General features: G+C 42.1%; 2 protein-coding genes across 10 annotated transcripts in view; one reads left to right on the top strand and one right to left on the bottom strand.

The window, feature by feature from the left end:
* Nucleotides 1–27,313, top strand: part of GTF3C3 (general transcription factor IIIC subunit 3) — a 185,661-nt gene that overhangs the window by 46,437 nt on the left and 111,911 nt on the right. For 2 of the 3 annotated variants that reach the window (XM_085873612.1, XM_085873611.1), the window contains exons 2-3: nucleotides 13,882–13,987; nucleotides 14,282–14,393. The exons of the other annotated variant lie outside the window; for it this stretch is intronic. The gene's annotated coding sequence lies outside the window, so the exon portion shown is untranslated. The remainder of the gene's footprint in view (nucleotides 1–13,881; nucleotides 13,988–14,281; nucleotides 14,394–27,313) is intronic. 3 annotated transcript variants of the gene reach the window in all.
* The window catches only part of COASY (Coenzyme A synthase), an 80,804-nt gene that overhangs the window by 34,430 nt on the left and 19,061 nt on the right, over nucleotides 1–27,313 (bottom strand). For 3 of the 7 annotated variants that reach the window (XM_085873620.1, XM_085873614.1, XM_085873616.1), the window contains exons 2-5: nucleotides 17,533–18,220; nucleotides 16,616–16,830; nucleotides 12,270–12,401; nucleotides 578–767 (exon numbers count right to left, since the gene is read on the bottom strand). In XM_085873620.1, the coding sequence (XP_085729746.1) occupies nucleotides 578–767; nucleotides 12,270–12,401; nucleotides 16,616–16,830; nucleotides 17,533–18,211 (1,216 nt within the window). In that variant the 5' untranslated portion in view covers nucleotides 18,212–18,220. Of the gene's footprint in view, nucleotides 1–577; nucleotides 768–12,269; nucleotides 12,402–16,615; nucleotides 16,831–17,532; nucleotides 18,221–26,183; nucleotides 26,300–27,313 lie in introns of those variants that run through there. The other 4 variants (XM_085873617.1, XM_085873618.1, XM_085873619.1 and 1 more) reach the window with 3 other exon arrangements.

Below are 27,313 nucleotides of genomic sequence, written 5' to 3'. Positions count from 1 at the left end.
CAACTTCCTCCTGCCGTGACCCCATACAATATCGTTTACCCTTCCTTCAATGTCCCTAACTCCCGCTCCTTCAAAACTACACAGAATTCTGTCTACGATCCTTCCTGCAGAATGAAGAATCTACATATTCAATTGTCTCATCACCCACAAAAATTGTCTCCCATACCTCATGTCTACCAATTTCTATTTCGGCACCTTCGCTACTGCCCGCACCCGCTGCACCATCCCGTTGCAATGGGTTTTGTTTGTTTCTGGCAAAGTAGCTAAAGGAGGCAAATGGTAGAAATTGGTTGCATCTGCTTTATGAGATGGGGTAGGCTTTCTGGAAAACAACATCCCCACTCACCCTCAAATTTTTTCACCCCCTTACCAAATTTCCCCCTTACTGAGGTGAGTGATCACACCGTGAAGGACGCATTCTATGCCACGCTCGAAGCATAAACATCGATTATATGATGAAATGTTCAAACATGATTGTTCCATGGTAAATGGACTTCAGAAGTACAAAGAAGAATTTGTTATAAAGTTCAGTAAAACTTTCCATCCCACCAAAGAAGAATATTCTTACGAAACTTGCCTTTACCAAATGTCTGTACGATTTGAGCATTGGCACGTGTTCCAGGCCGATAAGCCAAGTGGCCTAGTCCATCGCAGTTGATGTGTGCGGCTCCCAAGAGCTCAAGCCTCTTCGCGATGGATGATTTCCCACTTGCACTGCCTCCAGTCATGCCAATGATATATGGCCGCCGCGGGAGCTTTGGATTGGGCTGCACCAATACACACATGTATCCCTTGAATGAAAGTCAAACCATAATGTCACAACAACTTTCTCCATAGCTTGCAGGACTCCACCTCACTGCAGAATTACTTGCCAATAATGCCTACTTTATTGAAAAGTATTTGACAATGGCTTTGGCTCTTGGAGCAAAAATATACTTTGATTATTTTGAAGGTGTGGGTGAAATGCTTAAATGAACTAGAAGGGCACTCAAGAGAGCGCATACCTCTGCCACGCAATGCCCGATTTCAGTAGATGAGAAGAACATATCGGGTCCAATATTTTTTTGAAATACCATGTTGTATATCGTTTTTAGACCCATCTCTCAATGGTGAAGAATCACTTCGAAATAAAAAAATTCTCGTATTCGGATCTTCACCAAATCGAATAAATTCGTCCTTGTGACATACCCAAACTGTCCGCCATGTTTCGTCCGAATCCATCCACAACTTTGAGATATGATGATGTATATCGGTTTAGCCCAATCTTTTTATGGTGAAGAATCACTACAAATTATCGGATCGGATTTCGGATCCTCACTACAATCGAATCAATCCTTCCTCGTCACACACCCAAAATGTCCACCAAGTTTCGTCCGAATCCGTCCACAACTTTTGGGGATATCGTGCAATATATATTGTTTTTGGCCTGATCTCTCAATGGTGAAGAATCACTCAATAAATTTTAGGAGCTGGATTTTCACCAAAATCTAATCAGTTCGTTCTTGTCACACACCCAACCTGCCCACCAAATTTCATCTGAATCCATCCACAACTTTTTGAGATATCCTGCACACAGCCAAACAAAGACAGATAGGAGTGAAAACAAGCTTGGTGTTGGCTTCGCAGTTAGAGCGGCGAGCTTGGGATCTCAGGGTCCTGAGTTTGAGCCCCTTTTACTGCTGAATTAACATCAGGTGGGTTTCACTCAGCCTGTCATCCTTCTGAGGTTGGCAAAATGAGTACCATTGTATTGGTGTAGGGGTACAGCATTAGTGGCATAGTCATACCCAAACAAAATCATAGGTACCCAGCAGCCAAGCTGTCATATGCAATAAGAAGAAGAAGAGAAAACCTTCCACCTTCAGTGGCAGAGGTAACAAGTTATCTTTGATGCCAGCATAATAACACACCCTAACTAGAAGGGCATTCAGTGGAGCGCATGCCAGTGCAGGCAGATTAGTTTACGTTTTGTATCCCACTGATAGGCTGGATCTGGAGTCAGACCTGAAGTAAAGTTTAATCGGCTTGTTCTTGTCACCTAACTAACTCATCCACCAAGTTTCGTCTGAATCCGTCCACAAGATTTTGAGATATTGTGCTGTATATCATTTTTGGCCCTATCTCTCAATGGTGAATAATCACTTAAAAATTTGAGTAGCCTTATCCAGATCAGGTTCTTCACCAAAATCTAATCAGTTCGTCTTTGTCACACACCCAACCTACCCACCAAATTTCATTCGGATCCATCCAAAACTTTTTTAGATATACTGTTCACAGACATACAGACAGACAGACAGACAAAGGTGAAAACCACCTCCATCCACTTTCGGTGGTCGAGGCAATAATAGCTAATTATAACAAAACAATCACTCTGTGCATAATTACTATGCTTAACAGTCTTCTTCATACTCACCATTGCTAATTTGCATTAAAATTATCCACTTGATTAAAAAAACAAAAATTCACTATGGAGGTGGTATCAGACATGTTGGATTTTTGACAAAATATTATCCAAACCAAGGGAATTTGTTTTCCCTCCTCCTGTCTCCCCTCAACAATAAACTTACCAAGAAGGGGGTTCAAAAATATTTACATTTTCCATAATTAGGGTCTCTCTTATGCAATTTGTATGCATTACTGAAAGCTGCATATACAGTGCCTTGAGAATGTGTTCACACCCCTTGACTTTTATCACATTTTCTTGTGTTACAGCTTCGATCTACACAAAATAGCCCATAACACCAAAGTGAAAACATGTTTTTCAAATTTTTTACAAATTAATTAAAAATGAAAAGCTGAAATGTCTTGCATCAATAAGTATTCAACTCCCTGAGTCAATACAGCTTTGAATCTTCTTATCAATAAGTATCTTCTTGGGTATGTCCGCATCAGCTTTTCACATGTGGATTTGGGGATTTTCTCCAGTTCCTCTTTCTAGATATGCTCAAGCTCTGTCAAGTCAGATGGTGAGCATCGGTAAACAGCAATCTTCAAGTCTTTCCACAGATTCTTAATGGAATTCAAATCTGGGCTTTGGCTGGGCCACTCAAGGACTTTCACCCTCCTGTTCTGAAGCCATTCCTGTGTTGCTTTGGCTGTATGCTTGGGGTCGTCCTGTTGGAACATAAATCTTCACCACAGTTTTAGGTTTTTTGCACTCTGAAGCAGGTTCTCCTCAAAGATTTGCCTGTATTTGGCTCTATTCATTGTTCCCTCTATCCTTACAAATCTCCTAGTTCCAATTGCTGAAAAGCATCGCCATGGCATGATCCTGCCACCACCATACTTCAAGGTAAGGATGTTAGATGGTTGATGAGCTGTGCTCGGTTTCCACCAGAAGTAGAACTTTGCATTCAGGCCAAAGACTTCAATTTTCATCTCATCAGACCACAGAATCTTTTTCCTCATGCTCTCGGAGTCTTTCAAAATTATTTTCCACGACATTTCCCCTTTTTGCATGATCTTCCATTATACGATCCGTCACTTCAGCACAGATAATTACAAGTATAAATTAAACGTTTCGCTTTTAAAAGTTTCTTCAACCATTTTGTGGAATGCTTGGTGAGACCACTTGGAGCATGTTCAAGCTTCAATGGCGATACCACGGTTCTATACTGGAGGTAGGAAGGAAAAATAAATTATATTGTTACGGTTGTGGGGGTATATGGAGGAATTTCATGGGAAAGTGAGGATTGAATAGAGTTGTTTGGTCCGTGGACGTGTCGGAGGCATCTCGATGTAATTAAGTGTGGAAACTGTGAGCTTAAGTGTTACATGTCACACTACACGTGGGGTGGTGCGGTGTCAATTAGATCAGGATTAAAGATAAGTTCCCCCAGTATGTAATTGCCCCCCCCCCCCCCGGTGACTCTTCCCTATGTTTTTGTATTCAAAACCAGCAAAGATGGAGTTGCGCTTTTATAACAACTATAACAAAAGCTTGCCGAGTGGGCAGAAGCCCCGCCTTCCTGGGGTTTTGTGCGAGCAAGCCACGTGTGAGGTGGAACGGTGGGTGGTTCGGTGTGACGTCGGACAGCTCAGAGAAAGAACGGACGAGTGCGGAGTGAGGGGTGCACGCAGTCGAGAGAGAACGTAGCTAGGAGATGGCCTGGAAGAACAGAGCTTTACGGCTGGCTTTCCTTCGACGCATGAAGAAGACTGCACGATTCTCATATTCGTGCTGAGGCGAATTGGCTCACGTGCTGAGCAAGACGCTGGCCATTTGCTCTTGGTTGGTCGTATGAGATGGGCCTCGAAACCTTGTGTATGTCACCGAAGGGGGACCACGCCATTCTAAGTTTCACAGGGTCTCTGAGCCTTGGTGTTGAATACCGCTCACAAAATGCGTGACGTACATTTGTTCTGCTGTGACAGAGCGACTTGCACTATTTTGCACTTCTACACGTGCAGGACGAAGCACCATGATTCCAAGCTCCACAAAGACCATCTCTGGACCAAGTTAAGTGCCAGAATAAAGGAAAGATTTTCTTTTATTTTGTTTCCCCTTGTCTGTATTTAAGTCTGTGTGTCGAGGCACCTTAACTTAGAATTTAGTTTACCTCACGTATTTTTATATTCTTACTTTTGTCCTTTGTAAATATTTGTCTATTTTCATTAAATTCCCATGTTTATTTTAAGTTGTAGGGTTTGAGTATGAACCCCCCTGTGCATCAATCCATCTGTGCCTCCGTTGCTCCACCAGTGCCCCACCCCACCCCTCCCACGCGTGTTATAATCTCCGAGGATGAATGTGTCTGCCTCCGAAGAAGAACTGCTCGGCTGTCGGGCTGGTGGTGTTAACTGCCCGTCACCACAATTTGGGTCAGGGGGGGGGGTTAACGTAACTGCCAGTAAGTACCACGACAATATGATCACAATGACAAAAAATATTTTCAGATATGAAATACTGAATCACCACACCACGGTGGGAAAACCGAGAGGTACGCATGCTCACCCTGTGTAGCCTAGATTTGAATCCTGACAGCTATAAACTGTCATCCCGATGTTTCACAGGCAGGGTGATTCATCAATGTGTGTCGTCTCTCGGCTGTGTTGTCGCTAAACAACCAGACACTAAACAATGTGATTGATTGCAAGGCACAAGTCCACAAGTCCTCCCCCTGGTTTCTCACCCTTCCCTCTTTTGAGGGGACGAGCATGTCCGAATCAGATTCGGAGTGAGCCGACTGGTGGGGTGCAAAGGTCGCTGCATGTACGAGCATGCATGCAGGCAGACCTTTGCAAGGAAAATAGCGGGGGTTTTAAATGCTCCCACCCAGGTCTCAAAAAGAGTGTGTGTGTGTGTGTGTGTGTGTACGTACATACAAGTTGCTGTTGTTGCCTATCTCCACATGTGGTGGGTGGGTTTCATGAGGTGAAAAAGAGATTTACCAGGTCACAAAGTATCCACCTCCATGTGTGTGTCGCTGTTTGGTATATACATGTGCGAGCTTCAGAATGTGGAATGGAGTCCTCCCAGGGTGGGTTCAAAGTATCCACTTTCATATCAGTAAGGGGTCACGATTCATGGACCAAGCTGTGAAATGTTCTGTTGTCAAAGTTTTGTGCCGAGGGCTCTCTTCAGGATCGTCGCTGAGCTCCAGACAGCTTCCAACTATAGTTTGTTTGTGGTAATATTCCCAGGGATGGTTTTTAATATCTCTGTGAGGTTCCTTGTCATCATTCCCATAGCTTCAACTTTCACTGGTTACAACTTTGGCATTCTTCAGCTTCCAGGATCTTTTCACTTGATTCTTGAGTTTTTGGTCTTTTGTGATTTTCTTGATTTCTGCATCGTTTAGTCATAAATCACTGGCATCATCACCTCAATTAGCAATGCCTTCTTCTCTTTTTTGTATCCAAGTATGATATCTGATCGCAATGCTTTGTTTTTGACGTTCACACTTGATTGGATCATGAGGTCGTACATGAGCGGCACTTCCATGATTTCAGTGTTTGCTTTTGGTTCATGTTCCCACTAATTTTGTTGAACTGGGATATGAAATCTTTTGCAGATATGCAAGCAGATTACTTTTCAAATTCTGTCGTGTCGTCGTGTGTGTGTGTGTGTGTGTGTGTGTGTGTGTGTGTGTGTGTGTGTGTGTGTGTGTGTGTGTGTGTGTGTGTGTGTGTGTGTGTGTGTGTGTGTGTGTGTGTGTGTGTGTGTGTGTGTGTGTGTGTTCAGTCTTTAAGTAAAACATATTCTTCTTGCTAGCGCAACCTCCATCCCTCACCTTTTCTCTTTTTTTTTTCCTCCCCCCCCCCCCTTATTCACTCTCTCTCAAGCTCTCAACCCCTCCTTGCACCCCTCCCTCCCGCAGTGTATACTGTATAGCAATGTTTGGTGAGGCGTCGCTCTCCCCACCTCCCCCTCTGTCCTCGCCTCTCTTCTCTTCTTTTCACTTCTCTCTTCCCTCAGTCCTTGCCTCTCTTCTCTTCTCTTCTCCCTTCCCTCCGTCCTCGCCACTTCTCGTCTCTTCTCTTCTCTCCGTCCTCGCCTCTCTTCTCCCTTCCCTCCATCCTCACCTCTCTTCTCTTCTCCCTTCCCTCTGTCCTCGCCTCTAATAAATGTCAATGTGTGTCTGTGTATGTCAGTGTGTCTCCTACATAACTCCAAAACCATGAAACTTTGCAGCGTGAAACTTTGCATGCACACCAAGTAAATGGCAAGGAAGTTTGGTATTTGGGTGAAAATTTGGTGTTTGGGTTTCTTTAAACACCCCTTTTGAAGATAATGAACGGCCTTATTTAATAATATCCTTTATTATGCACATCCTTGGTCACCACTCCCTATGGGGTCTTAAAGCATATCCTTGGTAACCTCGCTGGGGTCTGAAGCCGCCATGGTTTTTGGCCTGCTCAACCATGCCTCGACTTGGAACAGGCCGCAACGATGTCTTCACGATAAAGTTTTTTTTTCCTCCAATTTACTCTCATATTATCGAATGCCTGTTCATCATAGCTACGAATTGCTGTATACATCAATTTTTTAAGTGCTAGTTTTCAAATTAGGAGCTTGGAGCGATTTCATGCATTAGATGATACGATTTTCCACAATCGACTCTCATGGACTGATGTATGTCATCAAAATATTATTTCGGTCTTGAGGATCGGATATCATCCGGACGAAATGAGTGTCGAAATCTGGAATGAATCTAATAATTTAAAGAAATAAGGAGTCTTATAACTAAGCTGATATACCTGTTTACTTTAAGGCTATGTTCCCTCCCTCCTCCATACATGCAATAGAAAATGTGAAATTTCCAAAGCGTTAAACTTATCTTTTTCTACGGTTTGGAGAATTGTATCGAGTGAACAAATGATTTAGGAATGTGCCAAAATTAACCAGCTTCATTGAGCGATATGATTTAATGCACTTACTGCTAGACCTCACGCCCTTTCCCTCAGAGGGGGACTGCTTATAAGCAGATAATTATGGATAATTATCCATAGCGTCTGCCAGATCTGTGTGTGAGGTGCTCCATAGGGAATCAAAGCAAATCCGAAAAAAAACAGGTTTTAAAGAAAAGTTAAAACATTTGCGCGAACCCCGAACTGATGTACCACGTGAAGCGTGCACAGATGAGCAGGCAACATGGCGGATTTTGTGCAATGTTTATTTTATGGGCGATTGAACTTTGCGATGTCTCCAGAGTTGTTCTGCATAACGCAGCAACTCTTTAGTGGATAAAGTCATTATTTGAACGAATTCATTTTATTTCATTAACGGCTGCTTGCGTGGTGAAGACCGGCTTTAATGTTAAAGGTATCCTATATGGTATGCAGCCTCAGCCAAACCACCCGTTCCTTAACAACCATTTAATTGGAGTGCTTGCTTGAGTGCCTAAGCCACCTGCCGAGCGCCCATTGTCGATAGCGGTTCCGCGCCACGTCATTCAGAGTGGGTGGTTCTTTCCCCGTCGCCCCGAGCGGGCGGTTCGTGCCCCGTCTCCCCGAGCGGGCGGTTCGTGCCCCGTCGCCCCGAGCGGGCGGTTCGTGCCCCGTCGCCCCGAGCGGGCGGTTCATGCCCCGTCGCTCCGAGCGGGTGGTTCATGCCCAGAGCGGGCGGTTCGTGCCCCGTCGCCCCGAGCGGCCAGTTCGTGCTCTGTCTCCCCGAGCGGGCGGTTCGTGCCCAGTCACCCCGAGCGGGCGGTTCGTGCCCCGCCACCCCAAGCGGGCGGTTCGTGCCCTGCCGCCCTGAGCGAGCGGTTAGTGCTCCGTCGCCCTGAGCGGGCGGTTCGTTCTCCGCCGCCCCGAGCGGGCGGTTTGTGCTCTTCCGCTCCGAGCGGGCGGTTCATGCCCCGAGCGGGCGGTTCGTGCCCCATCGCCCCGAGCGGCTGGTTCGTGCCCCGTCGCCCCGAGCAAGTGGTTGTGAAATAACACTCTATTTCCAATCCGTTTGCTGCATTAACATGTTTTCTAAAATACCGAGCCAATTTTTTTTCCCACTTGTTACATACAGTTGTTTATAAAGAAGAATATTTGTGAACATATCCTAGAAACGCCTAAATGAATGCAGCATTGTTTTTTGGTGAAAGCTACTCAAGGTTTTTGGGTTGTATACAGTAAGCACTGTAGTCGGTAATCACAATGACTCCAACCTGCCGATTCCCGAAAAATTGCCAATATTTGCCGCGCAATAGTGTGTGTTGTGTGCGTTTATTGTTCATAAAGCATAACATTCTCTCTCTCTTTCTCATCTTTGCTCTATCCCCTCCTAATACAGCGCAGCAACCTCCTCCCACACCTCTCTCGCTCTGTCTTCTCTCTTTGTCTGTCTCTGGACATACCCGGATGGTGGTTACATCTGGATGGTGATTGTCTCCCGACGTGTTTGGGTGGTGTTTATGTCCAGACATGAGTTTGTCTCCGGACGGGAGATTGTCTTTGGACATGTCCGGGCAGTATTTTTTTATAACTGGTGGAAAATAGATTTCAGACTTATTTTGTTTCCATCTTCATTGTTATTCTTTGCAGAATAATTTTCATGAATCAGTATGAATCGTATTTAATGCTCCACCACACATCTGCCTTCCCTTCCTCTCACCTCGCAATGTCTTCCCTTCCCCTACCCTTCCTCGCCCCTTTCCCCTCCACCTCTCCACTCTCCCCGCTCTCTCCCCCACCTCTCTTTTTCTCCTCCCCCCCCCCTTTTAGTATTTCCATCAGCGAAGCGGCGGGTGGTATTTGCTCGTGTGTATGTGTGTGTGTGTATATATGTATATATATATATATATATATATATATATATATATATATATATATATATATATATATATATATATATATATATATATATATATATATATATATATATATACACACACACACACACACACACACACACACACACACAGCTCTACAGCTCTTAATTGGTACTGTATTATAAAATTTAAAGATGTAAATATAAACTGCCAGGTATCATCAAGTGAGCTCTCAACAACTGCCATCGGCCTTCCACATTGTCATCACGCATATGTGAGGTCATGGTGTCATGCAGAGGTAAAGAACAATGATAACCTGAAACAGGAGAATGTGACAAAGCAATGCCTGTCTCCTCTCCTTTGTTTTTACCCCACGTGCACAAAGCGAAAAGTGGGGTTAAGCAATTGGTTCACTTCGTCTGCCTGTTTGTCTGTCTGTCGGTCTATCTCTCTGCAGATGTCGGTCTATGATCGAGGAACTACTTCATTTCAATTCAATTTTATATTTTGAACACTAGAACATGAATCGGAACAGGAACCTGCAGTTTCGCACTACTTTGGCTCTGAAATTGGCAAAATGTACAGAATCCCATCCCGATCATGCATGTGCAGAGAGGAAGGAGTAAGGTTATCGATTAACTTAGTCCGTCAGCCAGACTGACAGTGAAACAAAATTGAAAATCTTTCTAACCAGAAAACTTACTCTTTTTAGTGACGTCATAAAGGACATAAAAAAACAACAGGCACAAATAACGACTTTAAAGGTTAAATAAGGTAGTGTAAAAGGCGATTCATCAACGGAGGTAAACTTCTGAAAAAAGTTTTTGTTTCTTTAACCACTGCCACTGAAGGAGGATGGAGGCTATATTTTCACCCCTGTCTGTCTGTCTTTGTGCACAAGATATTTCAAAAAGTTATGGACGGATTCTGACGAAACTTGGACATGTTGGTTGTGTGACAAGGATGAAATGATTTGATTTTGGTGAAGATCTGGATACGAGAGTATTTTTTTCATTTCTCATCTAATTCTTCACCATTGAGAGATGGGACTAAAAACAATATATAGCATGAGATGTCAAAAAATTGTGGACGGATTTGAACAAAATGTGGTGGTTGAGTTGGGTCAGTGATAATAACAAACAGGTCAGGATGCAGATCCAGTCCATCAGTGGGATACAAAACATAAACTGTTCAGCCTGACAGAGGTATGCGCTCTACCGAGTGCCATTCTAGTTTGTTTCTTTTTGTACAGCCTTAAAAATATTAATTTTATTTGAATTGAGTTATATACTTGAACACTGGAGAACCAAATCACTTTCTTGGCACTTTCAAAAACCTTCTGTTTGGCAGTACCTGGAAAATATTTATGCTGTCTCACACCCTGAGGGCAGAGTAACTGTGAGATTCAGCATTCAGCTAAATATGGTGGCACTTCGCACTGTTTGTTTCGTGCAAAACGCAAATCAACAGTTGAAAAGACCATTCCCATGTCCTTTTCCTCAAGACGACATGGGTAAGGTGTTCTATGAACTCTCGAGTTTTTTATTTTATTTAAATGCACGAGATGTGATTCTGCAGAAATACGATTGGCAAAATCACCGTGCAGGAGGCAGCAAGATCTCATTCATCTCCTCCAGTGACTAACATTGAAGTGAGATATTTCTGTTCGCTAGTATTCATTTCAGCTGCGGAGTACCTTGCGTGCAAATTAAGTAATAATAATTTCAATGGAGATAAAAGTAAATATATTGTTGCTCAGTTTGTGAGATTTTGGTTAAATTTCTGAGATGGCAGTGCTTCCCTTGCCAACCCTACCAATATTTTCACTGGCAAACTGTTCCATTGACTTGGAAACTTTACTGGTCTGTGGGTGTTATTACTTGTCCTATATCAGAGTACCAGTGCTCGGATCAAACCTATGATTGAGAACCTCACAAAGAACCACACAGGGCACTACCAGGCAACAACTGTAATTCCCTGCATTTTATGTTTCCTTATCTTTTGTTTCTGAATGGTAAGATCCAGAGAAAAGACAACACTGTGCAGTCAAGGCAAAAGTGGGTTATACTCTCATGCAACAAACACATGAAGCAAATTCTGGTAAAGAATAATTATTAACTATACATCAGCAATTTTACATTCTTAGTACAAAATCAACCGGAAAGCATCTCAAAATGCAAAGCCAATCCACGCCTACTTTGTACTCAAACTAAACTTGATGAAAACGACAGTTAAAAACAATTGTGCATTTTATTAATTTGTGTTCTCCATATTCTCATCATAAAAGTTTGTTGAAGATTTGATGACAAAAGCTGAAATGGTAAAAATGTTATGAAATGAACAGTTTAGTTCAATAATACACTGAAGTTCAACAGTAAATCAATAAATACGTAAGCGATTTAAAAAAGAAATAAATAAAAATCTGCTGTCCCATGCTTGATGCACAGCAACGGGTTAATATGGCTATTTATCGTCACTATGACTTTGTCCTTTCACAATTTGACCCAATATTAAATTTTCTCCATAGTGTGATGATAGTAAAGGTTTGTTGAAAATTTGATGACAAAAGTTCAAATAGTTAACAACAACAAAAAAGTCATGGCCTGGACACATGCACACACACCATACAACCTCCCCACCCCCTCCCTTCCCCCCTCCACCCCCAGCTTGTAAAATGACTATGCATGGTCCAAGTAAAATCCAAAATGAGCCACAACTTTCAGCATATTAGTGACACACTTTCAGCACCGTTATGACAACTTGGGACAGTTTATAGATAAACTGACTTCATAACCCTGACTACTAAATGACCCTGGTGCCAATTGTGGTGATTTTTTTTCCTTCATATTATTTGCAGTTTACTTGTCAAAAACTTGCAATAAATCAAAGATTAAAAGAGTAATTTGGCAGACATCTTTTTCAAACACCTCGGTATTCATTTTTATTGTCCAATTTTCATGAAGATGTGAATTTCAACAATACACCGATTAGTTAGAGATCTACTTGGTCTTGGGAAAGCCATAAAGAATTCATTACAGACTATTCAAAGCAAAAAAAAGTACTCACAGAAGGGGTTTTCATCAATGTTCCCAGGAGACGTGCTCTCAGGCTGGATGAGCTGACCTTGGCATCCTCATGCAAGGCATGGCTGTTATCAGCCATCAGGCTGATTGTATGCACAGCAAGTTCTGACAATCCCTTGGAGGAATAGCCAAGGTTCAATTACACTCACTTTTAAAAAGTACTCATGAATACACACATCAGTTGCTCTCTGTGAAATGCAAAGGTTTTGATTTCTTCTTCCTCTACACAAACAAATAATTGCAGCATTTTCTCAGTTGAAGCCACATGCTTATGTACACATTGTAAGTCCTAAAAAATTAAGACATGGAAAGGGACAGGCATCTCTGTTATGAATGAAAAACTACTGAAAGTCATGTTGCAATTCCAAAAAAAGACAATGTTCAGTAGCAAAATGCTTTCTGAAACAGGTAATGTTTCACCAAAATGAATTTTCCTTTCGAGAGCTAAAGTTTACATGCACGGCAATAGAGGGAACGTTTGGGGTAAGGGTGGGGGTAATGGGGAGAAAAACACATGACAGTTGCTATATGTGCAAGAGAAGCATGGCCAAATCTTTTAAATTTTTTTTATTTCAAACTAACGTATTCACAAAACATTTATTTCCAAGATTGACAAAGATCATTAAATCCAACACCCTTTCCAAGGTGCCAGAAATTGTCAAAGCAACTTGCTGGGCAGAGATTATACACTCATTACCTCCTGTGGATTTGGCTTGATTAGCCAAATGAAATCTTTTTTTAGATAAAATGTTTTTTCAAAATCTTACCAAAGTGGAGTCAAATGTGGTTGAGTATGAAGTATGCAGGGTGGGGGGGGGGACAAACCGATATAACTAATCCAGCAAAGGGGAATGCAACATTTCCCTTCTGTGCTCCAAACACTGGCAGAAAATGAGGTTACTGTCAGAATTGTGGACATTGACAAGTGCAGTGATTTCCTGACCAGGTGTGGCCAAGAGTTCGACGACAGATTTAATGATTTTGAGGAGATGGAGCCCTATGTGAAAACCCCTTCATGGAAGTTGATGTTATTGAGATTTCTGAATAAACTAGAAGGGCACTAGGTAGAGCGCATACCTCTGCCACGTAATACCTGATCCACGAGAACATATTGGGTCCAATACATTTTTGAAATATCATGCTATACAGTACTATATCGTTTTTGGCCCAATCTCACAATGGTGAAGAATCACTTTGAATATTAAATAATTCTCAGATCCAGATCCGGATTTGGATCTTCACCAAAATCAAATCAATTTGTCTTTGTCACACACACAACCTGTCCACCAAGTTTCATCCGAATCCGTCCACAACTTTTTGAGATATCGTGCTATATATCAGTTTCACCCGATCTGTGCCTTTTGACCTTGATTGTGTCCCTTTGGAAATGGAGATTATCAGCCTTCAAAATGACATTCAGCGGAAATCAATGCAATCTGCCACAAATTTCTGGAATCTCATGGATACTACAAAGTACAGTAACATTCGCAAAGTAGCAATGAAACTGGCTTCCCTATTTGGCTCTATCTATCTCTGTGAATCTGCCTTTCCTGATGTGAACTGAATCAAATCTAAATTGTGAACCCTTCTGACAGACAAGCATCTGAAGGACTCTATCACAGTTGCCCTGACAGGAGACACCAGATTACACGGTCGTATTGGTGGACAGCATGCAGTGTCAAGCTTCACACTGAAGTAAAGGTAAAGCTTATCAATTCATATATTTTCATTTTATGTTTTCGTAGCTCTTGAAATATTTCTTTAAAAGTAACTTGCATTGAAAAGAAGGTTGGTGACCCCTGCTCTACACAGAGCATTGTTTGTACCAAAGCAGTTTCCTGGGTGGGGTTACAATCCTGGATGGGTCATCACTGAATCCTGGATACACTCTGCTGAGTGTGCAGCAATTTGGAATTTGGCCAGGGTGTGGGTGATAGCTTGCTTACTCTACGTGAAGGGCAGTGTAAAATCTTTAACATCCACTAATGCTAACAGATGGGACATCCAGTTTAATGTCCATCCAAGAGATGGCACACACATCGATGCCTTGCCCTTACCTCAAAACACCAGGATAACAGTTTCTCGCTAGTTCAAGATTCGTACACAGGTGAGCCAACTCAGAGGTGAGTGTGTACCCTGTAGGCTCTCCTGTGAGCCCCTTAACCACTTAACAGAGTTGAAAATTGATCAGCACCTCTTTTAATCACTCTTTAAACAATAATCAGAAGATCCCAATGTACGGTATCTACTAATGGATTAATTATTAACCTCCGCCATCTTCGAAGATGGACGGAGGTTACTGTTTTCACCCCTTTCTGTTTGTTTGCTTGTTTGTTTGTTTGTGAACAGTATTACGGAAAAACTCCTTGACTGATTTCGACGAAACTTGGTGGGGGGGGGGGTTAGGTATGGTCCAAGGATCATGCCATTAAATTTTGGACTTGGTTTCCCCCCCTCCCCCCCCCCCCAAAAAAAAATTGTTGGAGAATTTTTTTTTTTTTTTGCATTTCTACATGTTTTCAGTGATTTCCAACCCCCCCAAAAGTTGTTACCCCCCCCAAATAGAGAAATATATATTTTTGCATTTTTACATGTTTTAAGTGATTTCCAAACCCCCCCAAAAAAATTGTTAGAGAAAAAATTTTTTTTTTTTTGCATTTCTACATGTTTTAAGTGATTTCCAACAAAAAAACATGCCAAAATTATAATTGCAGCTGATTTTGGAACTTCAGGTGGATATACCCACGCAAAATCAATTTCTGTCTCAAGGAATCTAGTTATGACGAATGAATTGAGTATGTAAAAGTTAAAAGTAAAAGGTAAAGTTGCAAACTATAACTCTGTGAGCACTGTTGACGTCAAATTGAATGAATAGGATATCAGGTTCACTTGAGTGATCCAGCAGTATTGGCGGCGGAGGTTTTGCACTCTACCAAGTGTTCCCCCTCGAGTTAACCTCCGCCATCGAAGATGGATGGAGGTTACTGTTTTCACCCCCTTTCTGTTTGTTTGTTTGTTTGTGAACAGTGTTACGGAAAAACTCCTCGACGGATTTTGACGAAACGTGGTGGGGGGGGTTAGGTCTGGTCCAAGGATCATGCCATTAGATTTTGGACTTAGTCCAAAATCCAATATGGCCGCTATGGCGGCCAATTTGAAAAAATATTTGAATTTTTTTTGCATTTCTACATGTTTTAAGTGATTTCCAACCCCCCCCCAAAAAAAAATTGTTGGAGAAAAAAAAAATTTGCAAATTTTTTTTCAACAAAATTTCGAATTTTTTTGCATTTCTACATGTTATAAGTGATTTCCAACAAAAAAAAAACATGCCAAAATTATAATTGCGGCTGATTTTAGAACTTCAGGTGGATATACCCACGTAAAATCAATTTCTGTCTCAAGGAATCTAGTTATGATGAATGAATTGAGTATGTAAAAGTTAAAAGGGAAAGTTGCAAACTATAACTCTGAGCACTGTTGACGTCAAATTGAATGAATAGGATATCAGGTTCACTTGAGTGACCTCGCAGTATTGGCGGCGGAGGTTTTGCACTCTACCGAGTGCTCCCCCTCTAGTTTAGGATGTGATTCAACTACTTGTAAGCCATATATTGCCGAACATTCTGTCCTTCAAGGTGATTTGTGGTTGTCATTGCATTTAATAATCTGTGTGTCATCTGAGAATGGATTTGTGGAGCTTTTCCTGGTAATGGTTGCCCTTCACGTCAAAGACCACTTCACATTTGGCATGCGAACGGACATTTTGGCACGCGATTCTGGGTGTATGAATTTGTTTATAGTTTAGGATCCACTCCCCACACAGAAACCATATTGAGATGGAAAGTAGCATAACATGGTGTCAATGAACATCTGAGAAGACCAGACCACTTGCCATCTGCACCAGCAGAACTTTTATCCCAAAAAGCAATCCGCCATATCAACTAACAATTAGGTTCCAACTTACTACGAGGTATGGAAGCATGTTGTGCAAGGAAGCTTGCAGAGGTTTCACTCCACTCAGAAATTGGACTCGAATCATCATGCGTATGAGACAAGCATGTTATCCACAGACGGAAGTAATTTTATGACCCAACATAAAATAAATTTATACCTGTATCAAGGTTTACGAATGCAAAAGAAAAATGATTTCGTTACAATGAAAGAAGATTTTTTTTAAACTGCAAACTTTTGCATCTGCATATTCTTTGACTTCACGACGGGCACAATGGCAGCACAAGATTCTACAAATATTTTTTAATCATTGCAAAACCTGAAAAGTTGATGTAAATCATGACCGGACAGTTCAGACGATGTTAGAGCTCACGTTACCCTTTCTTTCCGTTTGGTGTTTATGATCTCTCCCCCTTTGCGCGTCTCTTCACTAACGACGATGCAGCTCAGATGTTCATCAGTAATGGAAGGACCACAGACATCAGTGATTGGAACAATGTCGTATTGTAGGTTTGGGTTCACATCGTACAAAAACTCCTTCAGTTCAAAGCAACGCTTATCAACTGGTTGAATGAGTTCAAAAAGTCGTTTACCTGTAAAGAACAAATCCAAGTAAGTGCAGTTGCACGATAAGTGAAGCATCTAGCTGGCAGAGCAAATACTTAACCTTGATATGGAAGGGTCCACTATGAATCGTATGCTGCATTATATTGCCCGCCAAATTACAATTTCCTTGTATATCACAAATGAAATTGTGCGTTTCAGGCTTCTTACATGTTCCACTACCATTTTATGTTGATCACATTTATATTAATGTCAGATTTTCACAAAGGATATTTTGAATTTAAAATAAATTTTTTTAACAAGCAACGGATATTTTCGGGAAATTAAAAAAGTCAATCAACACGACAATCTTTTTTGGTACTCTGACATATTTGGTTGAGATATACTGTGTTATACTGCATACATGTATATTTAACGTTGCATCTCTTTCAAAATGGTACAAATATGTTTGCAATTTCATGTTATCAAGTGCAGTTACATTTTGCAACAATTGGATACTTTGGCAACTTTTATTCATAGAAGGTCCCATGGTGTTGTGGAACATATGTCATCCCTTCTACATTGTCCATGGGTTAATAGCAAGAATAACTCTCAAGGCAAGTTGAAAAAGGCACCAAACTAGTCACATACAGAAAAAAAATTCTTATTATTATTCATTAGATGCTGAAAAGTTATATAATGTTGTAGCATCACTTCAACAGCAAAACATATGAGAGACTTTGGAACAACACCTTTTAGAAGATCCTTGTCTGCAATTCCGATTAGCAACCGCTTTTGAGCAAGCAAGCAAGCTGTTGCAAGGAGACTCTTGTGGCCATTGTGCAAACGGTCAAAGGTTCCCCCCAACACGATATCATTGTAGGATGGTAAAGTCTGTTCGGTATTGGTGACATTAGCTTCCACTTGAGAAGGAGGACTTGCACCAGCCTCCAGATTGAGTGGCACATACGAGGGACGTCCACATGGGTAAGAATAGTATTTTGTAATGTAATTCCAAAGAGACTTTTCTACAATAGAAAGTTCCTGTTGGTCCTGCGACTCATGGTCAGTGAGAAGCACATCTGGGGTGTAAGACAGGCTACAGATCTGGTTGCATGCTGTTATCTTCATTTGAGGGCTGCAGATGTGAGAAAGAAGCACTCTTATGTCAATGTGGTTACAAATATCTGAAGCTTTTTCATACAACTTGATGATAAGTTGGGACATCTCCCAAGTTGGTAAAACAGCATCCACTGGCCTATCAGCACCATTTGGACCTGCGAGATTGAGGCCGGGGTGAAGGTGCACATACAGTGTTCCACTGATATGTTTTGTGATTGATGTGAGAAGAGCGGAGGTACGGAGAGATAAGATACTCAGAGGTGATGTCAGTATCAAAATCCCAGTTCGAAACAGCTCTTGTTGAGACATAGCAGGCACCTGCACAAAAAAACAAATTACTGTTTACAATAGGGTAATAGCTTGCTCAGCAAAATAATCACACATTGGTGTAATGAATAATTATATCAATGCATGTGAAAACCTTTGAAATGAATAACTGCTATTTGATCATTGAAAACTAAATCACATTAATTGAGTGCAGGGATGTGAGTGAGGAATGATGAATGAAATCAAAAGAACATTAATTGGGGAATGCTGATCTCCATCAGAAGCAAGGGGGAAACTGATATTTCTGGTATTAACTGTTAGGTTATCGCCCCAAACGTCAATTTCTCTCTGCTTCAAACGGTGGTTAACATACCTCAATTAATGTTCGGTAGATTCCATCCATTGTTGCACCTGTCTGATGACACGACAGGAGCCTTCAAGATCAAGAATAGTTTTCATTTACTGTGAGAAATTGTGGCTGAGATCTTCCTCACATCTGAACAAATATGGTGATTCTTCAACATGGGATGAAAGCAATGACCTCAGAAATCCATCTTCAATACTTTACCTCTTGGTTTATCTTATTTGAAGATGTATACTGAACAAAACTATAAACGCACCAAGCGTAAAAATATAAACGCACCAAGCGATTGTTACTATTTTACCTCGAACTCATTAATACTAAATCTTCACAACAATTTGGTTATAGAATCCATGACAATTGAGCATTAAATTTCAAAGAGTTCCTTGAGAATTCTGGCGACAGTCTTTGTGCGACAACAGCCGACACAACCGAGGTGTCACTGTCAGAGTTCACACAGTCAGTAGCGGGTGTGTCCACCGTTGGCGTCGCGCAGAGCGGTGCATCTCCGGCGCATGGACATCACCAGATTATCGATGGTGGCCTGAGGGATGTTTTCCCATTCCTCCTGGAGAGCCACACGGAGCTGGCGGACGTTCTCTGGGACTGCGTAACGTTGTCGTACGCGTCGATCAAGAACGTCCCAAAGGTGCTCGATGGGCGACATGTCGGGAGAATTTGGAGGCCAGTCGAGGACATCAATGTCCTCCTCACCGAGGAAGTCCATGCAGATCCTGGCAACATGGGGGCGAGCATTGTCGTGCTGAAACGTCACATGGTGAAGGCGCACAAACGGCACGACGATGGGTCTGAGTATCTCGTCCCTGTACCGCTGCCCGTTCAAGTTGCCTTCAATGAAATGAAGCCGAGTGCGCTCTCCATGGCATATGCCTGCCCACACCATAACACTGGCACCACCGTGTGACACCCGACGAAGGACATTGGCGTCAGTGTAGCGCCCCCCAGCCCGACGCCAGACGCGGAGTCCGCCATCAGCCCGATACAGCTGGAACCACGACTCATCGGTGAACAGCACTCTCCTCCATCGTGCGAGGGTCCAGCGCAAGTGAACATTGGCCCAGTTCAGTCGGGTCTGATGCCGGACTGCAGTGAGGTCGAGTCCCCGATGTGGTCGGCGGGTTCGGAGGTTGGCCTCCCTCAAGCGGTTACGCACCGTCTGGGCTGAAATGCGCCTGTTATGCAGCCCGACAGTCTCATCGGCAGTCCTCGTGGCCGGTCGGAGTCGATCCTGGAGATGTTGCAGCCTCATGTGACGATCCTGACCGGCGGTGGTCACACGTGGTCGCCGGGCATGTGGGCGGTTCACGATGCTTCCAGTCTCTCTGAGGCGCGTTCTCAGGCGGCTAATGGTGGAGTGGTGGACATTGAAGTGTGCTGCAACGGCCCGTACTGACGTCCCAGCATTCAGCATGCCAATGGCACGCTCCCTCAAGATTTGTGACATCTGTGGCATGTTGACATTTGGCACCAGTCCACATTTTGGGGAGGCCTTTTATAGGGCAAGCTATAGGGAGTGTTTGTGTCCTGGTCACGCTCACTGACCATCACTCTGTCAAGCCCCATGGTGCTCATGGGAAGGATTACTCAACGTGTGAGTTCACACACTCAGAGTGGTCAATTTCAATGGGAACATCTGTCTTGAGCAAAACAAAGGAACCATTGCTCAAACATATCATCGGTTTGACCATTTTCCCATAATGGCAATCTTGACTTAGATATTTAGGTTGGTGCGTTTATATTTTTGTTCAGTATACAATGCCATTCATCATATTGGCAGTAATGTTACAAAACATGAAAGAATTACGTGTGATGTTTGCTTGCTTTACTTTATAGTAGTTTTATTAAGCCTCCCCCTATCTATAGGACAATGAGACTTATTGCTGTTGTGGGGTTTATTTCTCCAATTAATGCCTCCAATTTTTAGCGTATCTGGAATTTAAATTCCAGATAATGTATTGTCATCGTGCACAGTCAGTCTCCCATTTCGACTTCTCCGGCCAAACCGCTGGGCTGATCCAGCTGCAATTTGGCAGCAATGTTCCTCTCCTGACTGGTAACAGTGATTGCACAACTCGTTCTGGTCACTTGACTTTAAGGAGTGCCCCCCCCCCAAAAAAATACGTTTTTGCTACAACATTGGTTCATTGATACATTTTGCTGATTCAGTCCCAAGTTGACTTCCTCCTCGGTATGTTATTCTACAAGGTGAGCGCCCAGGGGTATTGCCCTTTATTTTTTTTAATTTAAACCACTGATTACATACAGATGAAACCTATAATACATATTTTGTAACCTTTCAAACTAATTTGCTCCTGAAGTGGTTTCGGGTTAATTAGGTAAAGGGGTTGAATACTTATGCAATGAAGAATCATCTGACTTTCTCTGTTAATCTAACTTATTCACATTTTATGTGCATTTTTCACTTCATCACTTTGGAGTAGTTTGTGAAGACTCTTAACATTAAGTTTGATTTGAAAATATGAAATAAGCTCAGATGGCATCATAATGTGAAAACTTTGGAGGGGGGTGAATACTCTTGCAGACCACTGGAGATAGAGAATTTGCATCCCCTCCCCCCCTCCCCACCATTGTACCCCAGGGGTATGAAATTTATTCAGTTGCCAAAAACCTTCCCATGCACACTCCACAGTACACATTCCATCCAGCAGTTTAGGAATGTGTAGAAGTCAAACAAACAAACTGACAAACACACTTTTCTAATTTCATGAAATAAGCTCAGATGGCATCAAAATGTGAAAACTTTGGAGGGGCGGGGGGGGGGGTGAATACTCTTGCAGATCACTGGAGACAGATAATTTGCAGCCCCCCCCCCCTCCCACCGTTGTACCCCAGGGGTATGAAATTTATTCAGTTGCCTAAAACCTTCCCGTGCACACTCCAAAGTACACATTCCATCTAGCAGTTTAGAAATGTGTTGAATTCAAACAAACACACTTTTCAAATTATATATATATATATATATATATATATATATATATATATATATATATATATATATATATATATATATATATATATATATCTTCTTCCTCTTTCGGCTTGCTCCCGTTAGGGGTCGCCACAGCGGATCAACCGTCTCCATTTCGCTCTATCCTCCACATCTTCCATTGACACTCAAACCACCCGCATGTCTGCCCTCACCGCATCCATGAACCTCTTCTTTGGCCTTCCTCTTCTCCTGCCTGGCGGCTCCATCTTCAACATCCTTCTCCCGATATAATCCGCTTCCCTCCTGTGCACATGTCCAAACCATCTCAATCTCGCCTCTCTCACTTTGTCTCCAAACCGTCCCACTTGTGCTGTCCCTCTAATATACTCATTTCTTATCCTATCCATCCTCGTCACTCCCAACGAGAATCGCAGCATCTTTAACTCTGCCACCTCCAGCTCCGCTTGCTGTCTTATTGTTAGTGCCACCGCCTCCAAACCATACAACATAGCTGGTCTCACTACCGTCTTGTATACTTTCCCCTTCACTCTTGCAGCTACCCTTCTGTCACAAATCACTCCTGCAACTCTTCTCCACCCACTCCATCCTGCCTGCACTCTCTTTTTCACTTCTCTCCCACACTCTCCGTTACTTTGGACAGTTGATCTCAAGTATTTAAACCAATCCACCTTCCCCACCTCAACTCCTTGCAACCGCACCATACCACCACCCTCCCTCTCATTTACGCACATGTATTCCGTCTTACTCCGGCTGACTATCATTCCCCTTCTCTCCAGTGCGTACCTCCACCGCTCGAGGCTCGCCTCAGCCTGCTCCCTACTCTCCCTACAGATCATGATGTCATCCGCGAACATCATAGTCCATGGGGACTCCAGTCTGATCTCGTCCGTCAACCTGTCCATCACCATTGCAAACAGGAAAGGGCTCAGAGTCGATCCTTGGTGCAATCCCACTTTTACCTTAAACCGATCCGTCATTCCTACCGCACACCTCACCACTGTCACACTGTCCTCATACATATCCTGCACGATCCTCACATACTTCTCCACCACTCCCGACTTCCTCATACAATGCCACAACTCCTCTCTTGGCACCCTATCATAAGCTTTCTCTAAATCCACAAACACACAATGTAACTCCTTCTGGCCTTCCCTATACTTCTCCATCAACATTCTCAAAGCAAACATTGCATCAGTGGTGCTCTTTCCTGGCATAAACCCATATTGCTGCTCACAGATCGTCACCTCTCCTCTCAACCTAGCTTCCACTACTCTTTCCCACACCTTCATGGTGTGGCTTAACAACTTTATCCCTCTGTAATTTCCACAGCTCTGCACATCACCCTTATTCTTGAAAATCGGAACCAGTACACTGAATCTCCACTCCTCCGGCATCCTCTCACTTTCCAAGACTTTATTAAACAATCTGGTTAACAACCCCACTGCCATCTCTCCTAAGCACTTCCATGCATCCACTGGTATACCATCTGGGCCAACCACCTTTCCACTTTTCATCTTCTTCATATATATATATATATATATATATATATATATATATATATATATATATATATATATATATATATATATATATATATATATATATATATATATATATATTTTTTTGACATGACTTTCCAGAATATTTTACCGTTTCACTCTAACATATAATCTGCCTTGAAAAATCAAACAAAACGACTTTGAAGGCATAACGGCAGCTTGTATTTTCATGGTTTAGCTTCTTTAAAAAAGTGAATCAATGAGGCCATAAGGTCCATTTTATCAATACAATCTAACAAGCATTAAAACAAACCAAAATGTAATGTCAGCTGGTTTGGTTTCAACTAGGAGTCAGTTTATCATCTACTCTTGTCTTTTGATACACCACAGGTGCATGTCAGGTTGCTCACAAGTATGAATAACCCATGCAATGAATTATCCTGACCGTTTTCCAAACGCAACTGGTGGTGTTTCTCAATCGTACGAGATGCACAAGAAGCTGAAAAGCAGGCGAACCCTTCTCACCGAAGTTAAGAGTCGGAGGTTGTTAAACTCGCCGAGGTAGTGAAAAAAAAAGTGTGTGACCTTGATGACATGGTCACATAAGGTATTTATAATCATGTCGTATGCTATGTTTGATCGCAAGAAAACCCCAAAAAGCATTTGCACAAAAATGGGAGTAAGCACCAATTACTGTACTATCCAGAACTTAATAAGGCAGGATCGACTGCAGGGAAATGAAAATGAGAAATACAAGTACTTTCAACAGGTCAACAAAGAGACGTGGATGAAGTTTTAAAATGAATAAAAAGCAAAAAAACATAATGATAATAATTAAAGAAGATTGTCGTTTAAAGCTCCAGCAATTTTATTTTGGCTGATATTTGTGTCAATTAGAAACAGCAGCCTTTAGAGGAACATGGAGACTGAGAATAACGTAGAGTGTAGGATGAGTAGGTAAAGGAAGACATTTTAACACACGTGTAATATATACAATACAGTGCTGTGCAAAAGTTTATTTTTACTTTAATGGTGCTCCTCTCCATTAAACATTTGTGGGAAGGTAGAGGTGTGAAATATAGGGGGATAATAATTCAAGTTTCTGTGAAAGTCAATTTAATGTCACAGTTACCTTCAAGTACAGTGGCCTCTAAACATATTCACCCCCCCCCCCCCAGGGCTGTCCTTATTTTATTTTTCTTCGGAAATTTCAAGGGGCTAACCTGAATTTAGGTTGATATTTATGAGAAAAAATATATTAAAAAAATATGAACCTGAAAAAAATTTGTCTAGTGGTTGCTACCAGCTGTAAAAATTGTAAAAAAAAATGTGCATTTTTTTGTATTTTTGTATTTTTATGTCAGAGATATTTTTCATGAAATTTTTGTGTGCTTACTGGTTGGTTCGAACGTGAATAACACGAAAAAAATGTTTTTGATACCAAAAATGTGTTACATTTGTCCTGAAATGTGGCTCAAAAATGGGAAAATTTTCCATTTTCAACATGAAATTATGTGTTTTGTTCTTGTACTGATACGGCTTGTTGTACGTACGAGATATTTATTGTTTAGATCTGTTGTATTGTCTGCTCATTACTCCATTGAATCACTGAGTCCATCAGTCAGTGACTGACTGACTGCCATCAATTTCAGGTCTGGTATCCGGTCATTCAGGCATTTAGCGAAATTGCCTTTCATCCTAATGTCAGGAAAGGGTGTGGACCAATTGCTTAGTGTTCCAAAGTTTCCTACGTCGATGGGGGCCATGCAAGCTCAAGCGGTGTTTGACATACTCAGTGACTGGGATCTGTGTCCTGAAGCTGCTGGTCTTTGTTTCGACACAATCAGCAGCAACACGGGAATTCATAACAGGGCATGCGTCTTATTAGAATGCCACCTAGGCAGGAATTTACTTCACTTTGGGTGCCGCCACCACATTCATGAGCTCATCCTGGAAGCGGCTACTGTGGTGTGCCTCGGTCCTTCCACAGGACCAGATATTTCGCTATTCAAAAGGCTCCAAGAGCAATGGTCGTACGTTGATCACAACCTATAGAGAATCCTGGAGAATTTAATATTTTAACAAAAGAGAAATCATTGAGTTCGCGAATGACCAATTGAAAGAACATCAGCCCAGAGAGGACTACAGGGAACTTTTAGAGTTATGTATTGTCTTTGTAGGTGGTGAGCCTGAACGAGGCTTTCACTTTCATCATCCGGGTGCCCGACATCGAGCCAGGTGGATGGCTAAAGCTATCTATTCCCTCAAGCTGTACTTGTTTCGTGGGCAGATCAAGTTGACAAAGAGAGAAGAGAAGGGACTACTTGATCTGGGCCACTTCCTAGTACAAATCTACGTCAAAGCGTGGTTTACTGCCCTGAATTCCATCTCGGCTAGTGCGAACGACCTAACATTATTAAAGCGAATGGATTAATATTAAGAAGTGAATGTTGATATATCTAAGGCAACGGTGAAAAAGTTGCTGGGACAGCTGTGGTATTTATCGGTAGAACTGATACCATTATGTCTATTTGACCGAAACGTGTCAATTGAGACAAAAAGAAAAATATCTCAAACTCTAAAAGAACAAGCGATGACAATGATGAAGCACCGAAAAGAGCTGTTGTTCACCAGAAAGATATCATGCGCCGAAAACTGGAAGATTTCGCATCTCCGAGAAGCAGAAGTTTTTTTTTATGTCCCTACTGCATTTCAACTGACTTTCTGCACAAAGACCCGGATCAAGGGGAAACTGAAGATAGTTTCGTACAGAGCCGTGCTATCGTCAGCAAGCTGAAAGTTGTGAATGCCTGTGCAGAGCGTGGTGTAGCCCTGGCGACTGAGTACAACAGTCTTATTACGTACGATGAGGAGCAAAAGCAGTACCTATTACTGGCGGTAACTGATCACCGAAAACGATTACATACATGACTGTCGAAAAAACGACTGTAAGAAATCAACTTTGAACAAGTGAACTCTAGCTCTTGTCCGTCTGTTCAAAGATTCTGTCTGCAAACTGTGGAGTTCGAAAAATGTGAAAAATACATAAAATCTTGATTTTTTTTAGACTTTTCAAGTTTCACTGAGACGGACTGGAACCAATAATGCCACATTATTGAATACATTATTGTAGGGGGTGAATACTTTTGCAGGCCACTGTACCTATAAGAATGAAGGTCAGTGTGGGTCAGTGCAACGACGTTGAGTGCAACAAAAATAATTAACCAGCGTGATTGCTGCGTGGGCTCCTGCGTCCACAGCTTGATTCTTTAAAATCTCTGGAGGTAGGAAGGCAAAATAAATTAAATTAAAGATTGAATTAAAAGAACGATTCACATAACAGAAGGATTAAAATGAGCAAAGCAACGGGACAAGTGAACGACGAGTTCAATTAAGAATTGGAAAAATATTGTAATAATATTATAATTCATTTACTGTTTGAAAACTTTTTCATTCAATTTTTGGAGCGTCACTCGCACTCCCCAACCCCCAATTCCTCTCGCTCCCACCCCCCCTCCTCTTTGGAGTGTATAATGACAGGTGGTGAGGCGTTGCTCTCCCTCCTTCCCCGCATGTATAGCGACGTTTGGTGAGGCGTCGCTTCTCCCCCCACTCTAATCCCCAACCTCTCGATCTCCTGGGTTCAGCCCGGGTTCGATCCTCAGTCTGAGTGCGCAAGTTTCCCACATATACATATTTTAAAATGGTACCGTTGGAAAGTTAATAATCAATTTAATTTCAACAAAAAAAATTGCGTCCATTTAATCATAAAGATGCCCATTTTAAAAGCCTATTTTTCTGAAATTGAGGAAGAAGAAGCAGGATTTTGAGCTTTAATGCAGAGGTTCCAGCCATTGTAGAATAATAACAATGAGCGGAAACCCGTGCAATCGCGAGTGCGATATCTTGACAACTGAAGGTAAAGTGAAGTGGAAGTGTTGCAACAAGACTGCACAAATTTACATAATTGAAAATTGACACCAATGAGATTCAGACTCGGGGCAAACATTTCTACAGGTGTGCAAGTTACCTGCTAAACCAGAGGGTCAAACACCATTGAGCACGAAGACAAAGTATTTTCATGAAATGTACATTTTATAATCTTGTCTGCACCAAAGTAAAAAGGTTGTCCATAAGGGGCTGAATGCATGTTCTTTGCTGGGAAACACCCCCAACATGAAGGTTTACAAAAGTCATAACACCTACTGCAGACGACAAACACGCAAATGTGAGTTTACAGTAAAAGAAACGCGTGGACACCATCGCCGGTAGGAGAAGTGCAGACAAAGCAA

This window comes from Eptatretus burgeri, chromosome 3, assembly GCF_056783735.1.
Source record: "Eptatretus burgeri isolate ZD-2024b chromosome 3, Ebu_testis_v1, whole genome shotgun sequence".
NCBI classification, from domain to species: domain Eukaryota; kingdom Metazoa; phylum Chordata; class Myxini; order Myxiniformes; family Myxinidae; genus Eptatretus; species Eptatretus burgeri.
The sequence above is the reverse complement of the archived record's forward strand: the minus strand, read 5'-3'. Positions and strand labels throughout refer to the sequence as shown.